A 15066-nucleotide genomic window follows, 5' to 3' on the forward strand; every position below is an offset into this window, starting at 1 on the left:
TATATATATATATAAGTCCGCAATGTGTATGCACATAAAAGCGAATAAAAAAATATTGAAATAATTGGTAGCGACCTCTTAATATTTTCCCACCTTCTCCAGGTCTAACGATAATTATTTATTCAGAATTTGTCATAAATTTTTCGAGTCGCACCTTGAGGAGAAAAAAAAGTTGCGAAACGAACCACCCTAATGTACATACGTGTACACACATACCCTTTACCTCTACTATGCACATGCCGCGGAATGCGAAAAACCGTTTCTTGGCACTCGCTCATCGTCAGTCGCCTCATTCTTCCAAGGTTATAATCTTTATCCAAATAAATACAGGGAAGCTCGAAAGCGCTTACTTATTCACTCGGTAGCCAATAAAATTTCAAATTCAACACCCTGTACCCGTTGTAAGCAGCGGCGTCGCTTCCATTCGCCGAGTAAAATCCTTGAAACACGAGGGTGTATTCTCCCCTCTTTTTCTTCTTCTTCTTCTTCTTCTTCTTCTTGCTCTCGACCGATCCGCTCAACTCTTATCCGGAGTATTTTGCCGCGGGCGAAAAAGGGGACGAGGGCGGCATAAATCCGGCTATTTTCCATGCACGCAAACCCGCGCGAGAAGCGGATCGGAAACGCCCAACGAACCTGCGAAACGAGTGCGAAATACGGGGGAAGGTGCCGATGCCGGCCATAAACAAGACTTAGGAAATCCACTGCGCCCCGCGAGATATTCCCGTATCTGAAACCCATTACCCGAAGGCACTCGGCCATACGTCATGCCAGCTACTCGGTGCCGAGCCGCGTTCCTCTTCCACCTACATCCCGAACCTTCGCGAACGATATAGAAAATACACAGCGATAAAGCACCGCGATACGCGCAACGTCTATCATTGGATCGTTCTTTGTAAATCATGGATCATTCCTGTCACTTAACCATTCCGATCGTGAGAAGTACGAGGTACGTGCATAGGCACGTATTGTCGAGGCGGTGTAAAGTCGTTCGGAAACTTGCTGATTAATTCCGCTTTCGATATAAACTTCATATTTCAGCAACGGTAATCCTGTTAAGAACGTACGACAAGGCGAAGTAATATAATTTTCCTCGCACTAGAACTGCCGGTACATCTACAATGCAAATTCCTTTGTTCTGAAAAATCAGGTCAAACCGACTTACGCCACTCGTACATTATCAACCCCTCGTACAGCCGCGATGCGAAATTCGTCGCAGTCGATCAGGAAACGTGCCGCCTGTGAAATCGGACACAGATTGTTCCAAACGAAGCGGACGAATCGGCTAATCGGGTCTAAATTAAGTTGAACAGTTACGCGTAGGTGAATACTCTGCTCATGTCGTAAAGGCGACCTTGCGGAATCGGCCGAGAGGTATCGGAAGCTGGGAATGAAAACAAAAACAAACAGTATCATCCGGCATTCCGGCTCCGCCGTCTCTCCGGTTAGTCAGCCGAAATCCGTCCGACGTTTAGGAGCGACGCGACGTTGGCGTCTCGCGTCGAGTCTCGGTATGCAGTTTCGGGTAACAATAAGCCGGCGTGCAGTGTGCCGTGTGCGGTGTGCGGTGTGCGGTGTGCATTGTGCGTTGTGTATTGTGCAGGGTGCAGCGGGTCGTGCAAAAGCGATGAGGAGCACCGGGAACCAGACGCAGGTATTATTACCAAATTACTTTGATACGCAGCGTTGCAATTTCGAAACGCTGACACCTGACGTTGATTCTTGTCTCGTCGGATGGGCCGTGTGATTAATCCCGCTCTGTTGTTGTTGTTGTTGTTCTTGCTCGCGTCTGCGATGAAAATTACGTCGCGTGAACTTGGGAGCGATAAACACGCGGCGTCAAGTACGACGAATTAGTTGAAATATCGACGGATCGGAGAAACGAACCGTTTTAGAAAATTTCTTACGCATTTTTCCGCACCTACGCAATTATGTCTACCTATGCAGCGAGTGCGAATAAGGCAAAGCGAGTATATATATGCATACATCAACGATTCACAATGTTTTTTTTATTTTCTTTTTCTTCTCACATCAATTAGAATATTTTTCGCGTCGTTCCTGCGTTCACCGTAGGATTTTTGGCGAGTGTATAAAAACAGATCGCCGAGGGCATTTCAAACATTACGTTTCTCGTCCGTGATTTTTTATTCCGACTGTACCGCCCACGCGCCCTCGACGTTTTTCTCCTCCTTGTATCGGGGTGCTATGTTTACCCCCATAAAGTGAAACTTTGCCGGCAACGAACGCCCTTCGCTCTCTTCACCCTCTCGGAGATTGATGGCTCTCGCGTGGGTCCCGCGATTGTTTGGTTAAAATATTGAACCTGCCATAAACTGCAGCGTGCGATGCACTCGCATTTATATATCGTTCGTGAGGCTTTCGCGTGCATGCCTTTGGAAAGGCCGGGCTTCGTGACTCGGTGGGTACGCTTTGCGGAGAGTCTCGAATTTCATCTGGCCGAAAATTCGCAAACTCGCACAGCCTTCTTCGACGCGGAAGAAAAAGTAAGCAAAAAAGAGAGAGAGAGAGAGAGAGAGAGAGAAACCGAAACGTATGCAATTCGTCAAGTAACGTATTGCGGTCACGTTCCGAGCGTGGATTGGAAATGCATCTTACCTGAAACTCGCCTCAAAGGCGGACGTGTTTTCCTTCCTCTCCGGTATCGCGAATCCCTTTTTCCGACTCCCGTCCGCCCGCGCGGCGAAATAAACTCCGTGAAAACTAATATCCGTAAAACGTAGTTTTTTTTTTTTACCCAAAACATTTGCCGAACAGGTAGAATATCAGCGAAATCTCACCGCCGTTACTAACGTATGTACGTACATAGTGTGTATACAAGCTACAACCTTGAGCATCCAAACTTTCTTTCAATCCTACCCGAAAAACCACATAATTTTCAAAAAGCTTACTCATCGAGCAGATATTTTGCTCAACCTCGGGGTGGGGAATAAGTTTGGAAAATCGATCGATCACTGATCCCATGGACCTCGTAAATCGTGATCCGAAGATTCATTGCTTTGCTTATTTTTCTTTCCATGCATTCGTGTAAAGTTCAATTCTTCATCACTTGCCGGAATTTCTAGTTACCCGGAAACATGGCTGTGCGGTGATTATTCGCAAAATAAGTTTATAATTATTATACGCAGGACTTTGCGCGAATTACGTACGTATATATAGCTATTTTAGATTCTCTTGAGAAGAAATCCTCGACCTTCTCCTTTTCCCCTCCCCCGCAGCTTATTCTCTCGACCCTCTATTTCTTTTTCTCGCTCTCATTGCCCGTGAAACTCGAGGTCGTTATTTCCTCCTTTCTACCCTGCCCTGCCCGCCTTTCACACTTCGCCGAACAAGACTTGCCCGATGAATTTCTTTTCAATGATACGTAAAAGCTTGATACACATCCATCGTCGTATCGTGGTAATTTAGCACAGTGCGAATGTAGGTTACGTTATACCTTTGAATAAGAAGAATTCGCGCATCTACGTACGTACGTTGCGTACCTTTGATAACGGAATGGGTGGAAAACCGTCGTCGAGTATTTTTCAACCGCAAATTAGGCAGCGGTGACCCTCGAACAAAAAGTATAAATGAACTCTGTCCTCAAAACTCGTTTTGGGGTGAAAAAATCAATGTTGGTTTTATAAATTAAGATCAGCGGTATGGCTGTGATACGTACACGTGTAAACACCACATTTTCCGCACGGCTGTGTGTTGGAAAATTGTGGCCGTGGGCTCGATAATTTTACTCGACAAACTCGCGTCACTTTTCGCGAATCACGAGGGAAGAAAATGAACCGAACAAAAGCAGGAGAGAGTGGATATACATAAGGTAGAAAAATGGATAAAAGCGAAGAAAGAGATGGTTGAGTGAAAAAAAAAAAAAAATAAAAAAAATGTGTTCAACTAACAAGTCGGGACAACGCTGAGCATGTAAAAGTAAAAAAATTAGACGAAAATGTTTTCTGAAGCCGCGATGAAAAGATTTGCTTAACAAGCCCGGACACAGGCCGTTGGACGGGAAAAGGTTTTCGACGGGTGGCGGAATGACGAAAGGACGGGGACGGGGGGGATGAAAGGCCTGAGGGAGGCGGGCGGGGGCGGCCTCGGCATCAAGCATCAAGATCCTAACGAGATATATGAAATTGTAACGTTATTATACCTCGACAAAAGGTTCGGCGGATGGTGTAGGCAAACAAGGAGCCTGGATATTCGAAGGCATTCGAAGGCAGAAAACGAACGCCCCGAAAGAATCGACGAGGAGGATGAGAAGTTCGCGGAACAAGGACGAGGACCTCGAGGGGCTCGGTTCGCGGGATGAAAGAGATTTAATACACCGAATCCGCGCGATCCGAGTCGGCGAATTTTTTGCCAACGCCGCCGTACGAACCGAATTTGAAAAATTTACGACGCTTTTTTGATTAAATTGCTGCCCCGGCGATACAGCGAGTCGAGATCTCGTGGTATTTCAGGATTACCAGACGCGCCCAACGAAACCCGGCTTTAATGAAATTAAATGGTTCTATTATCGCGGCAGCTTCTCTCGCGTTACTTCCGCCTTCGACGAGCAGGAGGAGGAGGGGGAGCACCCGAGCACCGGAAGTCCCATTGTGACGTCGCCTCGGAACGCGGCTGCCCAAATTCGCAAACGATCTGTTCAGCCCCTTCGGGGAAGATTAATTTAGGTTCTATACCTAACAAATTTATCGGAGTTACACTCCCGCGAAAGCTCGTCGCTGATTTTCGAAAGCACGTTAAATTACCGCGGGCAGGTGTCGGAAACGATTGTGCCTCATGATTTGTTGTACTTGACAAAAAATTTTTAAATCCCGCTCCTCTGTTTTCCGAGAGTAAAAGTAGTGAGCAAAGTTTTTTATAATCAACCCAAGTGCAAATAAAATGTCAGCTTTTACCGCATCTACTAACTTCTCGCTTCGTTCAAGACTTGAAAGAAGAAACAGAAAATAAATCCGCAAAATTCGAGACTTAATTTCGCAGATATTGGAGCGTAAATTTCGTGCACAATGATGATTGGATTTCCCGTTACCAAATTTTCGCCGGTTTTTTCGCCTCCGCAACGCGCGCGCCTCGGTCACAGAAATTCGTGGTGATTGAGCAAATGTCCCGCAGGCCTAGCCGAGTAATAAATACCGTCTTTTCCCGTGAACGTCTCTCCCGAATTGCTTTCGGTATATAGGAAGAGAGGGCGGGGAGAGAGCGAGTCGTTTTTGGCGGGAATGACGGGACAAAACGGAACGAAAAATGGCCGTGAGTTGGACGGGGGGGATGCAGGGTCGGTCGAAAAGACGGCTGACTTGCACACAGGGATCCGAAACCTTCGGCTCCCTTTCCCGATTCGCGGAAGTCATTTTTCGCCTTCCTTCTCCTCTTCCACTTCCAACTTCCGCCCCCGAAACGAGGGTATTTATTTTATTCTTCGCGCTCCCTTTGATGTCGCGGCTGGAATAAAACCGTCGTTTGGTCAGCGAAAATTCCCTTTCGCGATGCGATAATATAATATATAGTATAGTATATAATACATATATATATATATACATATATATTGGGGTGGTCCTTAAAAAAGTCAGTTTTTAATTTCGACCAGTTGACCCCTGAAATCGCTTGCGAATAATTGCGAAATATTTCCCTAATTTTTTCAGATTTCTATCTCAATTCTAGCCCTTCCCCCTTAAGAGGGTGGATTTCACCATTTATCCCTTTCAGGGACACATTAAATCCACCGAACGGATTTCGATAAAATTTGGTATAGGCAGTTTTCTCGGGTCGCTGGTTACGAATCTGAACTCGGAAACTTGAAAATTTAAAATGGTGGATTCTAATATGGCGACATCAAGTGACTTTTGGGATTTTGGTTCACCAAACTAGATCCGCCATTTTGAATTTTGTAATTTCGAAACCAGATTCGTAATCAGCGACTGCGAAAGTCCTCGAGTACCGAATTTCTCCCAAATCGACCAAGTTTTTGAATTATGTACCACCATATCGTATCCGCCCTTTTTAATTTTTTTTAAATTTTGATCTCAGATGCGCGTTATATATGTATATATAAACAGGTTCGTAATACGAGAAGGAAACCGAACAAGGAGACGAAAAAAAAAGACTTGCACCTGCCCATTGCGATCGGTAAAGATTTTTTTGTGCGAGTTATTCCTCGGTCTATCTTTCTCTCTCTTTCTCACACTCTCCCTTACTCTCTCTTACCCTTTCCCCGGGGCGCTGTTTCCCCGATGTGCGGGTAAGATCTACCTTATTACAAGTTCGATTTCAGCCCCGTTACAGCCCTCCGAGGAGCCGGCGCCAGATTGAGCTCCCCTCTCGAAGGTCGCAACCCGCGCGTACCGTAAACCAGCTCCGCAAAAACGTGATGCAAGCGCTGAAATCGCGACGTGCGAACCGTGGAAAGGAATAAAGATTGGATGGAATATAATTAAGTCCTTTGGGGAGAAGACGAAACATTATATGTATATTTCGTGTGATACCTATACTTTAATCCCATGGTGAAAATTGAACTTTGAATGTTCTCCACCTGGTGTTTTTCTTTCTCCTTTTTCAACGATATTGTAAGAAATTACAACGCTGCTTTTTTTTTATCAACGAGGCTTACGATTAACGAAGGGCGACAAAATCGTATTTCGCGTAATGGAAAAGAGCAGGACTTTGGTTCGTTTTGACGAAATCAATCGGAAAGGGGGAGAAGACTGCGGAGATTTTCGCCGAAGCAAAAACCCCGCGACGTGACGCACTTAGGCCAGCCACAAATAGAAGACCGCTCCGCTTCCTGACCAATGAGAATTTTTAATCGAGTCTAGCCACAAAGCCGACTCGCCTTCCTCACTTCGACGAAAACCCATTTACACCGAACTCCGGGCGCTAGCTAAGCCATGAGAAATCCTCTGGGATGTAGCAGGGTTGTTAATAATTAGTTGACACTCCGCGCGATTGCAAACTGTATATCTACGTACATAATCATCACTCTTTGCAGGGAGGATATTTCCGCACCATGTGAATAATGTACATATATATATATATATAATATATATATAATATGAGTGCTTTAAGCGTGGTTATAAAATTTGTCAAAACTCGGAATTTCTTCTGCGGCAATAATGCCCGGTTCAAAAAGTTAGCGATTCGCTGAATTAATGCAGCTCAAACCGAGCTTTAAAATCGCGGAAAATTGAGACCACGTCCCCGGAGATGGTCGGCAAAAATTTTATTCACTTTCGAAACAAAGAACACGCGATTTTATATTAATACGAAGGTACAATAAAAAATTCTCGTCGGTGAGTTGAAATATTGCGAGGGGAATGTTGAACGATAATTGCTTCAGTATTTACGAAAAATGATTATTTTCCCGCGAATTGTAATTATAATGATTCGCGCTTGGATATACAAATATATACATACATATATATATATATATATGTGTGTGCGTGTGTACATATGTGTGTATCGTTGATGAATAAATAAACGTTATTCAGAGCTTTTCGTCGGGGAAGTTTTATTTATTTATCTTTATTTTTATTCATTTTGTTTTCGTCAGGAAGGGGAAGGGAGTAGAAAACAGAGGATGGACGATAAATTCGCGCGGCAGGCATATTGGCCGATTCTTACGCAGGGAGGAAAAATATAATAATGACGGGGTAAGTTAAGCGGACGTGAATTACGGGCGGCGCTGGGCAGATGAATCATTTCGTAAATTCGGTCATACACACTCTCAGAGAGAGGGATGGTGGGAGGGACCCCGCGCAGCGAACGATCTGTTCGCAATTTCCGACGCAATTTGGCCAGAGATACGTTATTGGAGCGGCGCGGCGGGAAGCCGCGGGTGAAGCTGGTATAAAGGTGAACCAAGTCGTTTAGTCCTGCGGCAAAGAGGCCTGGCTCCTGCAGGAGCCGGCAAGAGCACTCGCGTTGGCTCGCAATTAGCGGTGATTTATCGCCAGAGTCGTGTGTTTTCCCTGCACGGAGGCTGGCCGGGCTTATTCCGGGGAAAATTATTGGCCAATCTAAACTTGACACACTCGGCTTTTCCGGCTTGCACACCCTCGGAACAAGGCCGCGGAAATTTTTTCCTCTTTCCATTTCTCCACCCCCTAATGCGCGCCACGCTCACTGAGAGAGCGGGGAGGGATGTTCGATTCCTGAACGAGAACGAAAGGTCCTGCCGTGTGTAACTCCGTTCCCGATAACTTCGATCTATTCCGGGAATAGCCGATACTTTCGTTCCTCGATCTGGAGGGTGGGATGCTTCGGGGCTCCGGAGACCAAGGTAATCCTTGTTGTTTCCGCTGCTCCATAAATCCCGCCCGCCCACGCTTCGTAAATCTTGGAGCCAGTTGCGTACAGCAGGCACGTGTGGTCCAGTCAAAATAGGTCTGAATTAAAAATATTCGGGATACGGTTGCATTATTGTGTAGGCGGAGGGGTTTTTTACCCTCGAGAACTGAAATCGCAGTCATTTTTGTGTTGCGTAGCCGACGTTTCGAGAAAACAGCAAAATTCGAGGTTTTTTGCGTTTTAATCAAAAACCGCTATCGATAGATGAAAAATGGAAAATTCTACATCGAACTGTGTTCTCGTATGTCGGAAACGGAGTCGGATTAACAATTTAAGAAACAAAAAAATTATCTCACATAAAATCCGCAGATCCCGTCGATAGGTAGAATTTGTTCTTTCTTATTTTGACTGAACTATAAACGTACTCACCGATTGGCGACGGTGAACAGGCAACAATAGCTACATTTTGAATACGATTAGTATCAATCATTTCTGTCACAGTAGGATGCTCAGCATCCCACCTCAAAAATTTCCATATTCCAACCTCATCACGGTTTATTTAACCACTTAAAATGATCTTTGTTACTACGTATAACCTCAAAAAAACCTCGGAGTAAAAATTTTCGGCCAGAACCATCGATTTTTGACAGTTTTTTCGATTCTACGTCCGCCATATTAGATCCGCCATCTTGGGTTTAGAAATGATGAAATTCTGACGTGCGATTCGTGATCAGCGACCCGCAAAAACCCCCGAGTAACAATATTCAGGGCAAAATATTAATTTGAAAAATGTGCGAACGAAAGGGCTAAGACGAAGCGTCGAGTGGCAAGTTTCACGGAAAACTCTCGGTGAAAGAAAGCGGCGTTCGTCCAGACCGCAGTTTGACGTAGCTACCGAATGAACAATCGGTTCTTATCCCCCAAGAACTGGATGCAATATCTCAGGGGTGGCCCGCGCCCTTTGCAAACACAATATAACAGAAATTCCCTCAGGAGTACACAACAATACTTGTTAATAGGAAGCTTCCCGCCGAGTATAGAGAGAGAGTGAGAGAGATGAACAGATAACCCGCTGCATGAGAGAAACTCGAGAATAAATATCGAGGTTCGACCGATTTGTAATTTCCTCTCTTTTTTTCCGCTGTTTCAGATCGAGGATGCCATGCTGATGTTCGACAAGCAGACGAACAGGCACAGAGGTGAGTTTTCTTCTTTTTTGCTTCGTTCTGTAACAATTCTTTTATACATGAGGGATGAAACGAAGAGAAGTAAAGAAGGCAAAAAATTCTCCCCCTATTTATTTTCCCCGCAATACCTCGAGGGCGATATCGCGGTCCTCGTGATAATCGCCGATTAAATTCCGTCGGCCGGCTTACGTCGCTTCACTTATGCCTTCGTCTTGTCCGATTCTTTATTCCACCCCCGATATGTGTGCCAGTTATCGTCGCATAACCAATTCTCTGCAAGTCCCTGCGTTTGTGTTGCCGCTAACGCGTCAACCACCTGATCGCAAGGGTTGTATGAAGGATATTCTCTCAAGTATCAATTGAAGTATCCAACAACAAGTTCCCCGACACAGGCATTGTCTCGACACATCTAATTCCGTATATCGAACCCCGGTACTTAATTTTGAAAAGCAGATACAAGTATACGTTCTACGTATCCTCGCCATCGAGACAAAATTTTTTTTTTTTCTTCGCTTGGTAATACACTCCGCTGGGGGGAGGGGTGAAAGTAGCGTTCAAAGTATTCAAATCTATACGTACCAGTTTGAAAAGATAGAAAGAGAAAGAGAGCGAGTGAGACGGAGAAGTAGGAAAGAGGGAACAATTTCATCAGAAATTTTTCAAGGACGTTTAAAGTGAGTAACGCCGTTTTTAAAGTTTCGCAATCGGTCTCCCAGTTGCGGGGGTTGAGATTGAGGGGAAGGAGTCGCCGCCTTCGCCCGTCAACCCCCTCGAATCCACCCCCAACCATCTCCGCAATTTACGCCAATCCCCTTTGTACTTTGAAAAAACTTATCTGGCATTCCGATGGTACGGGACGAAGCGAGAGGGTAGAGGAGAGGAAGAGAAAAAGGGAAGAAAAGAGAGAAAAAAGAAAAGGAAACTCCTCCTCTCCCGAAATTGATATCAGGAACGAGATGCCGTCGACGTTCGTTCTTTCGCTCGCTCGGCGAGAGCCATCTGCAGAAAGCGGGCGCGGGGGGTTCGCGACTACAAAATTTTACGACTGGTGATTTGTAGGCGTAAAAGTCGAGGCTCTAAAACGCAGCCCTTGATACCCTTCCCCTCCTCGCCCGTTCGCCGCCCTCCTTTTCCTCAAATCATCCCCTCGCTCTCGACTCTATTCTCTATATTATTATTAGCCTAGCGATAGAGAAAAGAAGGAGAGAATTTCGGGGGAACCACGCACCCCTTTTCGAATGGAGAACAAAACCTGCGGGGACCGTTTTTCACGAGGGTTGCGGTCACCCTTCCCCCGTTTCTACGCCCTTTATTCTTCTCTCGCTTTCCTTATCTTGTCTCCTTTCTTTTTATTTATATCCCGCAAGATTTCGAGCCACCATCGACACCCCGGGTCCAACATTTTTATATCTGTGTAGCGAACTAGAATATCTCTACTTCTCTCCGCAGGCTGTGTAAACGACGGGATGGTTCAGCTGACGGTAAGACGAAAAAAATTTTTTAGAGTCAATTATCCAGCGCGTGTAAGTTCCTTATCAAAATACTAACGAAGCAGGAGTAACGAATACTAGGTGAAGAAGACGGAACGAACGAATTCATTAAAAATCCTTCTACAAATTTCTAACGAATATTTCGACAAATTCTGGCCACCCTTCTCAATGATTCGGGAAAGGACGCGAGGCTCGGATCATCGGGCCGGAGGTTAAATTCTCTCGGTTCCATTCTTATCGCGGGGGTTTGGAGCAGAGGAAGGGGGATGAGGCCTCGGGGGCCATAACTCGGGTAGCATCGCGTTTCATCGCACTCGATTACGTCTCGCATAACAATGAACTGAAATATGCCGCCAATCTGATCCCTGCAGCTGACTCCCGGATTCTGCCATATCAGTTTAAGGGTGCCGCAAAGAACCCGAAGCTCCGTTCGCGAGGCGACCCTCCGAATTATACCGAAGAATCTAGGGTTAAACGTTCGCCACACATTCAACCTTCTGTCCTTATACACTCCACTTAATTCGGCCCAGATGCTTACTCCGAATTAGTCCGCTCGAATGCTGCGGAAGACAAAATAATTTTCAAGAAGCTTAGGCGGGGTATAGTTTCCCTCGAGTTTCATCAAGAAACTGTTTTATTGCGTACGTTATCAGAGACATATGCATATTGTAATCGGCAAATGCAGACGATTATTATAGATTTGAAGATTCTCAAGTGCTTTACGTTTTTTTTTTTTTTTTTTATTTCATCTCGTCAATTTCAATCCGAAACTTTCCGTCTTGGCTCTTTTATATGCGGACAGTATACATCGAGGGTCGAAGAGACAAACGGCGATCCTTGGAAGGAGCCGAAAAATATTGTAAAAAAAAAGGTAGCTATACATACGCTGAAAAGATTTCGTCAAACAGAGCGAAAGGAGAGCGAAGGGGAACGGTTTCATTTAGTTGAGTGATTCAAATCCATACACCCAGCGTGTGTTTTATACGCGTCATGTATATCTATACCCAGGCTGGATACACTATCGGAGCTGTCTATATTCGCGGGGGGCAGCGGGTCGACACTCTCCCCGAGTAGCCGAATGGAATGTGTCCATTTCAGTTTTACTTTTCCCCCCCCCCCCGCTTTTTCGACTCGACGATACAGGGGACGGTCTGTATCGGGCAAAACGAGTACAAGAGAGTTGGTATGTGAAAAAAAAATATAGGTTCAGCCAATCCGAACTCGTATTCGGCACGGTTTTGAAACGGGAATCGATAATCGCTACCAATCGAGAGAATGTTCGCGCAAGATATATTGTAGGTATGTGTAGGTATGTGTAGGCGCGTATAATATGCCGACCGAGTCGATAATCGGAGCCTCCATCATCTTCCTCTTCTTCTTCTTCTTCTTCTTCCTGCTCCTCCTCTTCTTGCCCCGCAGATCTTCCTTCAACGGATTTCGGTCTCGTGATAGATTCTAATATCGCTTATGAAAAATAGGAGCGAATGTCGTCGCGGAACGGAATGGAACGGGGCGGAATATGGAACGGGGACGTCGAGGCCGTGTGCCGGTTCTTGGCGGCGCCGGGACGCCGCGAAATGAGCCCTGCCTTCGGGAGGAAAAAGGGCGTGGGATGAGGGGAGGACGGGGAGGAGGATGAGGAGGGAAAGACCTCGGAGTCTAGAACTATCCGACAGTTGGCACTGCCGGGGGTTCAGACGCTAGCTGGGTAGGAGATGCTAGATGGAGAATGATAGGGTGCGAGAGCGACGGGGACCCGTGGGGCGGGAATGGGGATGGGGATGGGGATGAGGATGGGGAGGAGAAGGGGAAGCTCTTTCAAAGCTCCGCGTAATCTCTCTCGTGCTGACATCCAATACCGTATCCACACCCAGCAGCTCTCCCGTTCTCAACTCTGGTGGATAGGTAGGTAGGTTGGTAGGTACGTGTGCAACGGTCTTATGCAATGTAGTATTCTGCAGATGGAACGTGATCATCACCGCAGGTGCAGGTCTCGGTTCCTGATCATTCTGCAAATAGATGACAAAAATAACAACAACAAGAACAGTCTTATTCGTTCGATCGTATACCTAATACGGATTAATAATAATAGTATCGCGTGAAACTACCTTACGGTAAACCATCCAACACGCGACCCGTACGGTGCGTTCAAACTGTACGTTAATCTAAATCGTAACTAAATAAGCTTTGATCGATCAAGATTGATCGAAAACTCTGACGATGCGATGCCGAAGAGTAAATAAAACCTGGAAGAGGGCCAGAAGCACGAAACGGTGGATTTACATTATCCGATAGTCGGGGAAGAAATGAAAACTTGAGTTTTCGACGAAGCGCGTGATCGTTCCGAACTTGAGATATGCTTAGTTGAGATCTCGAACCTGAGAGTGGAGGATCGATCATCGAGGGGTTCGTTCGATTGGCCTTCTTCCTCGCTATTCTTCAGAGATATTGAAAAATCTTTTCTTATTCGGAAATGAAGGCAAGGTGACATAAATCATGTCGCCCCGGCTCGGCCTATGAATTATGGTGGCATTTGGTGGGCCACAAATTCCGAGGTCACAACACGATTGGACGGAAAGAGAGGGAGGGAGAGAGAAAGAGAGAGAGAGAGACAAACACGCGTGCGGGGGCAAAGCGGCGGGTGGCCAGCAGTGGCGTCGTTTCGCCCCGGTGACGCCGAGCACTTTCTCGGAGAGAGAGGGAGGGAGAGAGAGAGAGAGAGAAGGTCGTCAGATTCTATCAAATACGAGCGTCCGGGGGCGCGAGAAATGACAAAACGTTATTTTCCATTCCATTATGTGGAACTGCTAGATGGGACGCATCAGACATGCTCCAATTGTCACCCGCATTACGGACGGGGGCGAGAAGAGGATCCTCTTCTCCGCAAGTTCTCCTCGTCGCTGCTGCAGAGCCGTGTGTCGAGCTTTTGAAATATTGAATCGTTCCGGTTATCCACTCTTTCTTCCTCCTTCTGCTTCATCCAGCTACTTCTCGCAAGCTCGATCCGAATGTCTTCAACTTTTCTAGTCAGTTTTTCTCTCCTCCCCTCGGGGGTTCCTTTTTCCACGTGTATTAGGTGCCGTAACCACTTTCCCACATCCTCGACGATCAAACTTATACCTAGTAACGTGTAACTAACTAGGAGATGAACAAAATATCGAGACAAAACTGATACTCTCGTACTTGCACGGGTGTGCGCAATCGATGAAAGCTCGGGCTGACCTGCAAACTCGTGCTCGGATGCTTTCTTTGTCCATTTCCGTCAGCCGCGGCACACACAAAGAGGAGGAAAATCCTCGGCACAAATCTTGCATGCCCGATACGTGCAACTGCAGTCGCTGCACGCGGCTCCGCGACCAATAATTCACGAAAATCTGGTACCGGCCCCGGTGCCCAGCTTCTTCCGGTACCGGGATATTCCCCTCGTCGCTTTGACGTCGCGGGCCATAAAATAATCCCTTTCTGTGCCCGCGAGCGGTTCTCTTTTCGCCGATCTCCAAGCCGGCTGCTGCAACGCCCTCTTTCCCAATCTACGAACAGACTTCAGTCCGCGTTTCGGGATGCAACGAGAGACGGCAGCTTTTCTTCGGACGGAAATAAAGCAGGGCATCGAGGGGGAGGGCGGGGGAGGGGACTCCTTTGGCCAGTCGAGCTTGGATAATCGCGTGCCCGTCGGTCCGGAAATCGTATACCTTCTAGACGTTTTCGGGGTGGTTAGAAAAGTCGAGATCGTTGCTTCGCAGTTTGCTATTGTTCCGTTTGTTTAAAACTGACGGAGCGGAATAAACTGATCGCGAATTCAGGTATGACGGTTTAATGCCGTTCCTCGGCACCCGGTAATTTTCCCTCCGCACGCGGGGTCGGCTTCTCTCGCGAAGGTTAAAAACGCAACGGAGAAAAACGGTACAGGGCGATGGTAAAGAAAAGAAACGAGAAAAAAATATAAAAAAGAAAGGAATGGGGACTATCTCCTGGAAAAGCCTGGACCACCTCTACCAGCTACTCGGGGATAAGGCGCGAGGAGGAAAAAAGTCGTTTCGCCGTGGGGCGCAATATCCACGGACGTCCATCCGGGAGCCATTCGTCCTGAA

The 15066-nt window shown here is 46.5% G+C and overlaps 1 protein-coding gene across 15 annotated transcripts in view; it reads left to right on the plus strand.

Moving 5' to 3' along the window:
• Positions 1-15066, plus strand: part of LOC124182895 (RNA-binding protein Musashi homolog Rbp6) — a 400556-nt gene that overhangs the window by 299712 nt on the left and 85778 nt on the right. For all 15 annotated transcript variants that reach the window (XR_006870884.1, XR_006870885.1, XM_046570684.1 and 12 more), the window contains one exon: positions 9449-9497. Coding sequence is in view for 13 of the 15 variants with exons in the window: in XM_046570684.1 (XP_046426640.1) it covers positions 9449-9497 (49 nt within the window). In the remaining 2 variants the exon portion in view is untranslated. The remainder of the gene's footprint in view (positions 1-9448; positions 9498-15066) is intronic.

The sequence above is a fragment of the Neodiprion fabricii genome, chromosome 5, assembly GCF_021155785.1.
Source record: "Neodiprion fabricii isolate iyNeoFabr1 chromosome 5, iyNeoFabr1.1, whole genome shotgun sequence".
In the NCBI taxonomy this organism is placed as follows: domain Eukaryota; kingdom Metazoa; phylum Arthropoda; class Insecta; order Hymenoptera; family Diprionidae; genus Neodiprion; species Neodiprion fabricii.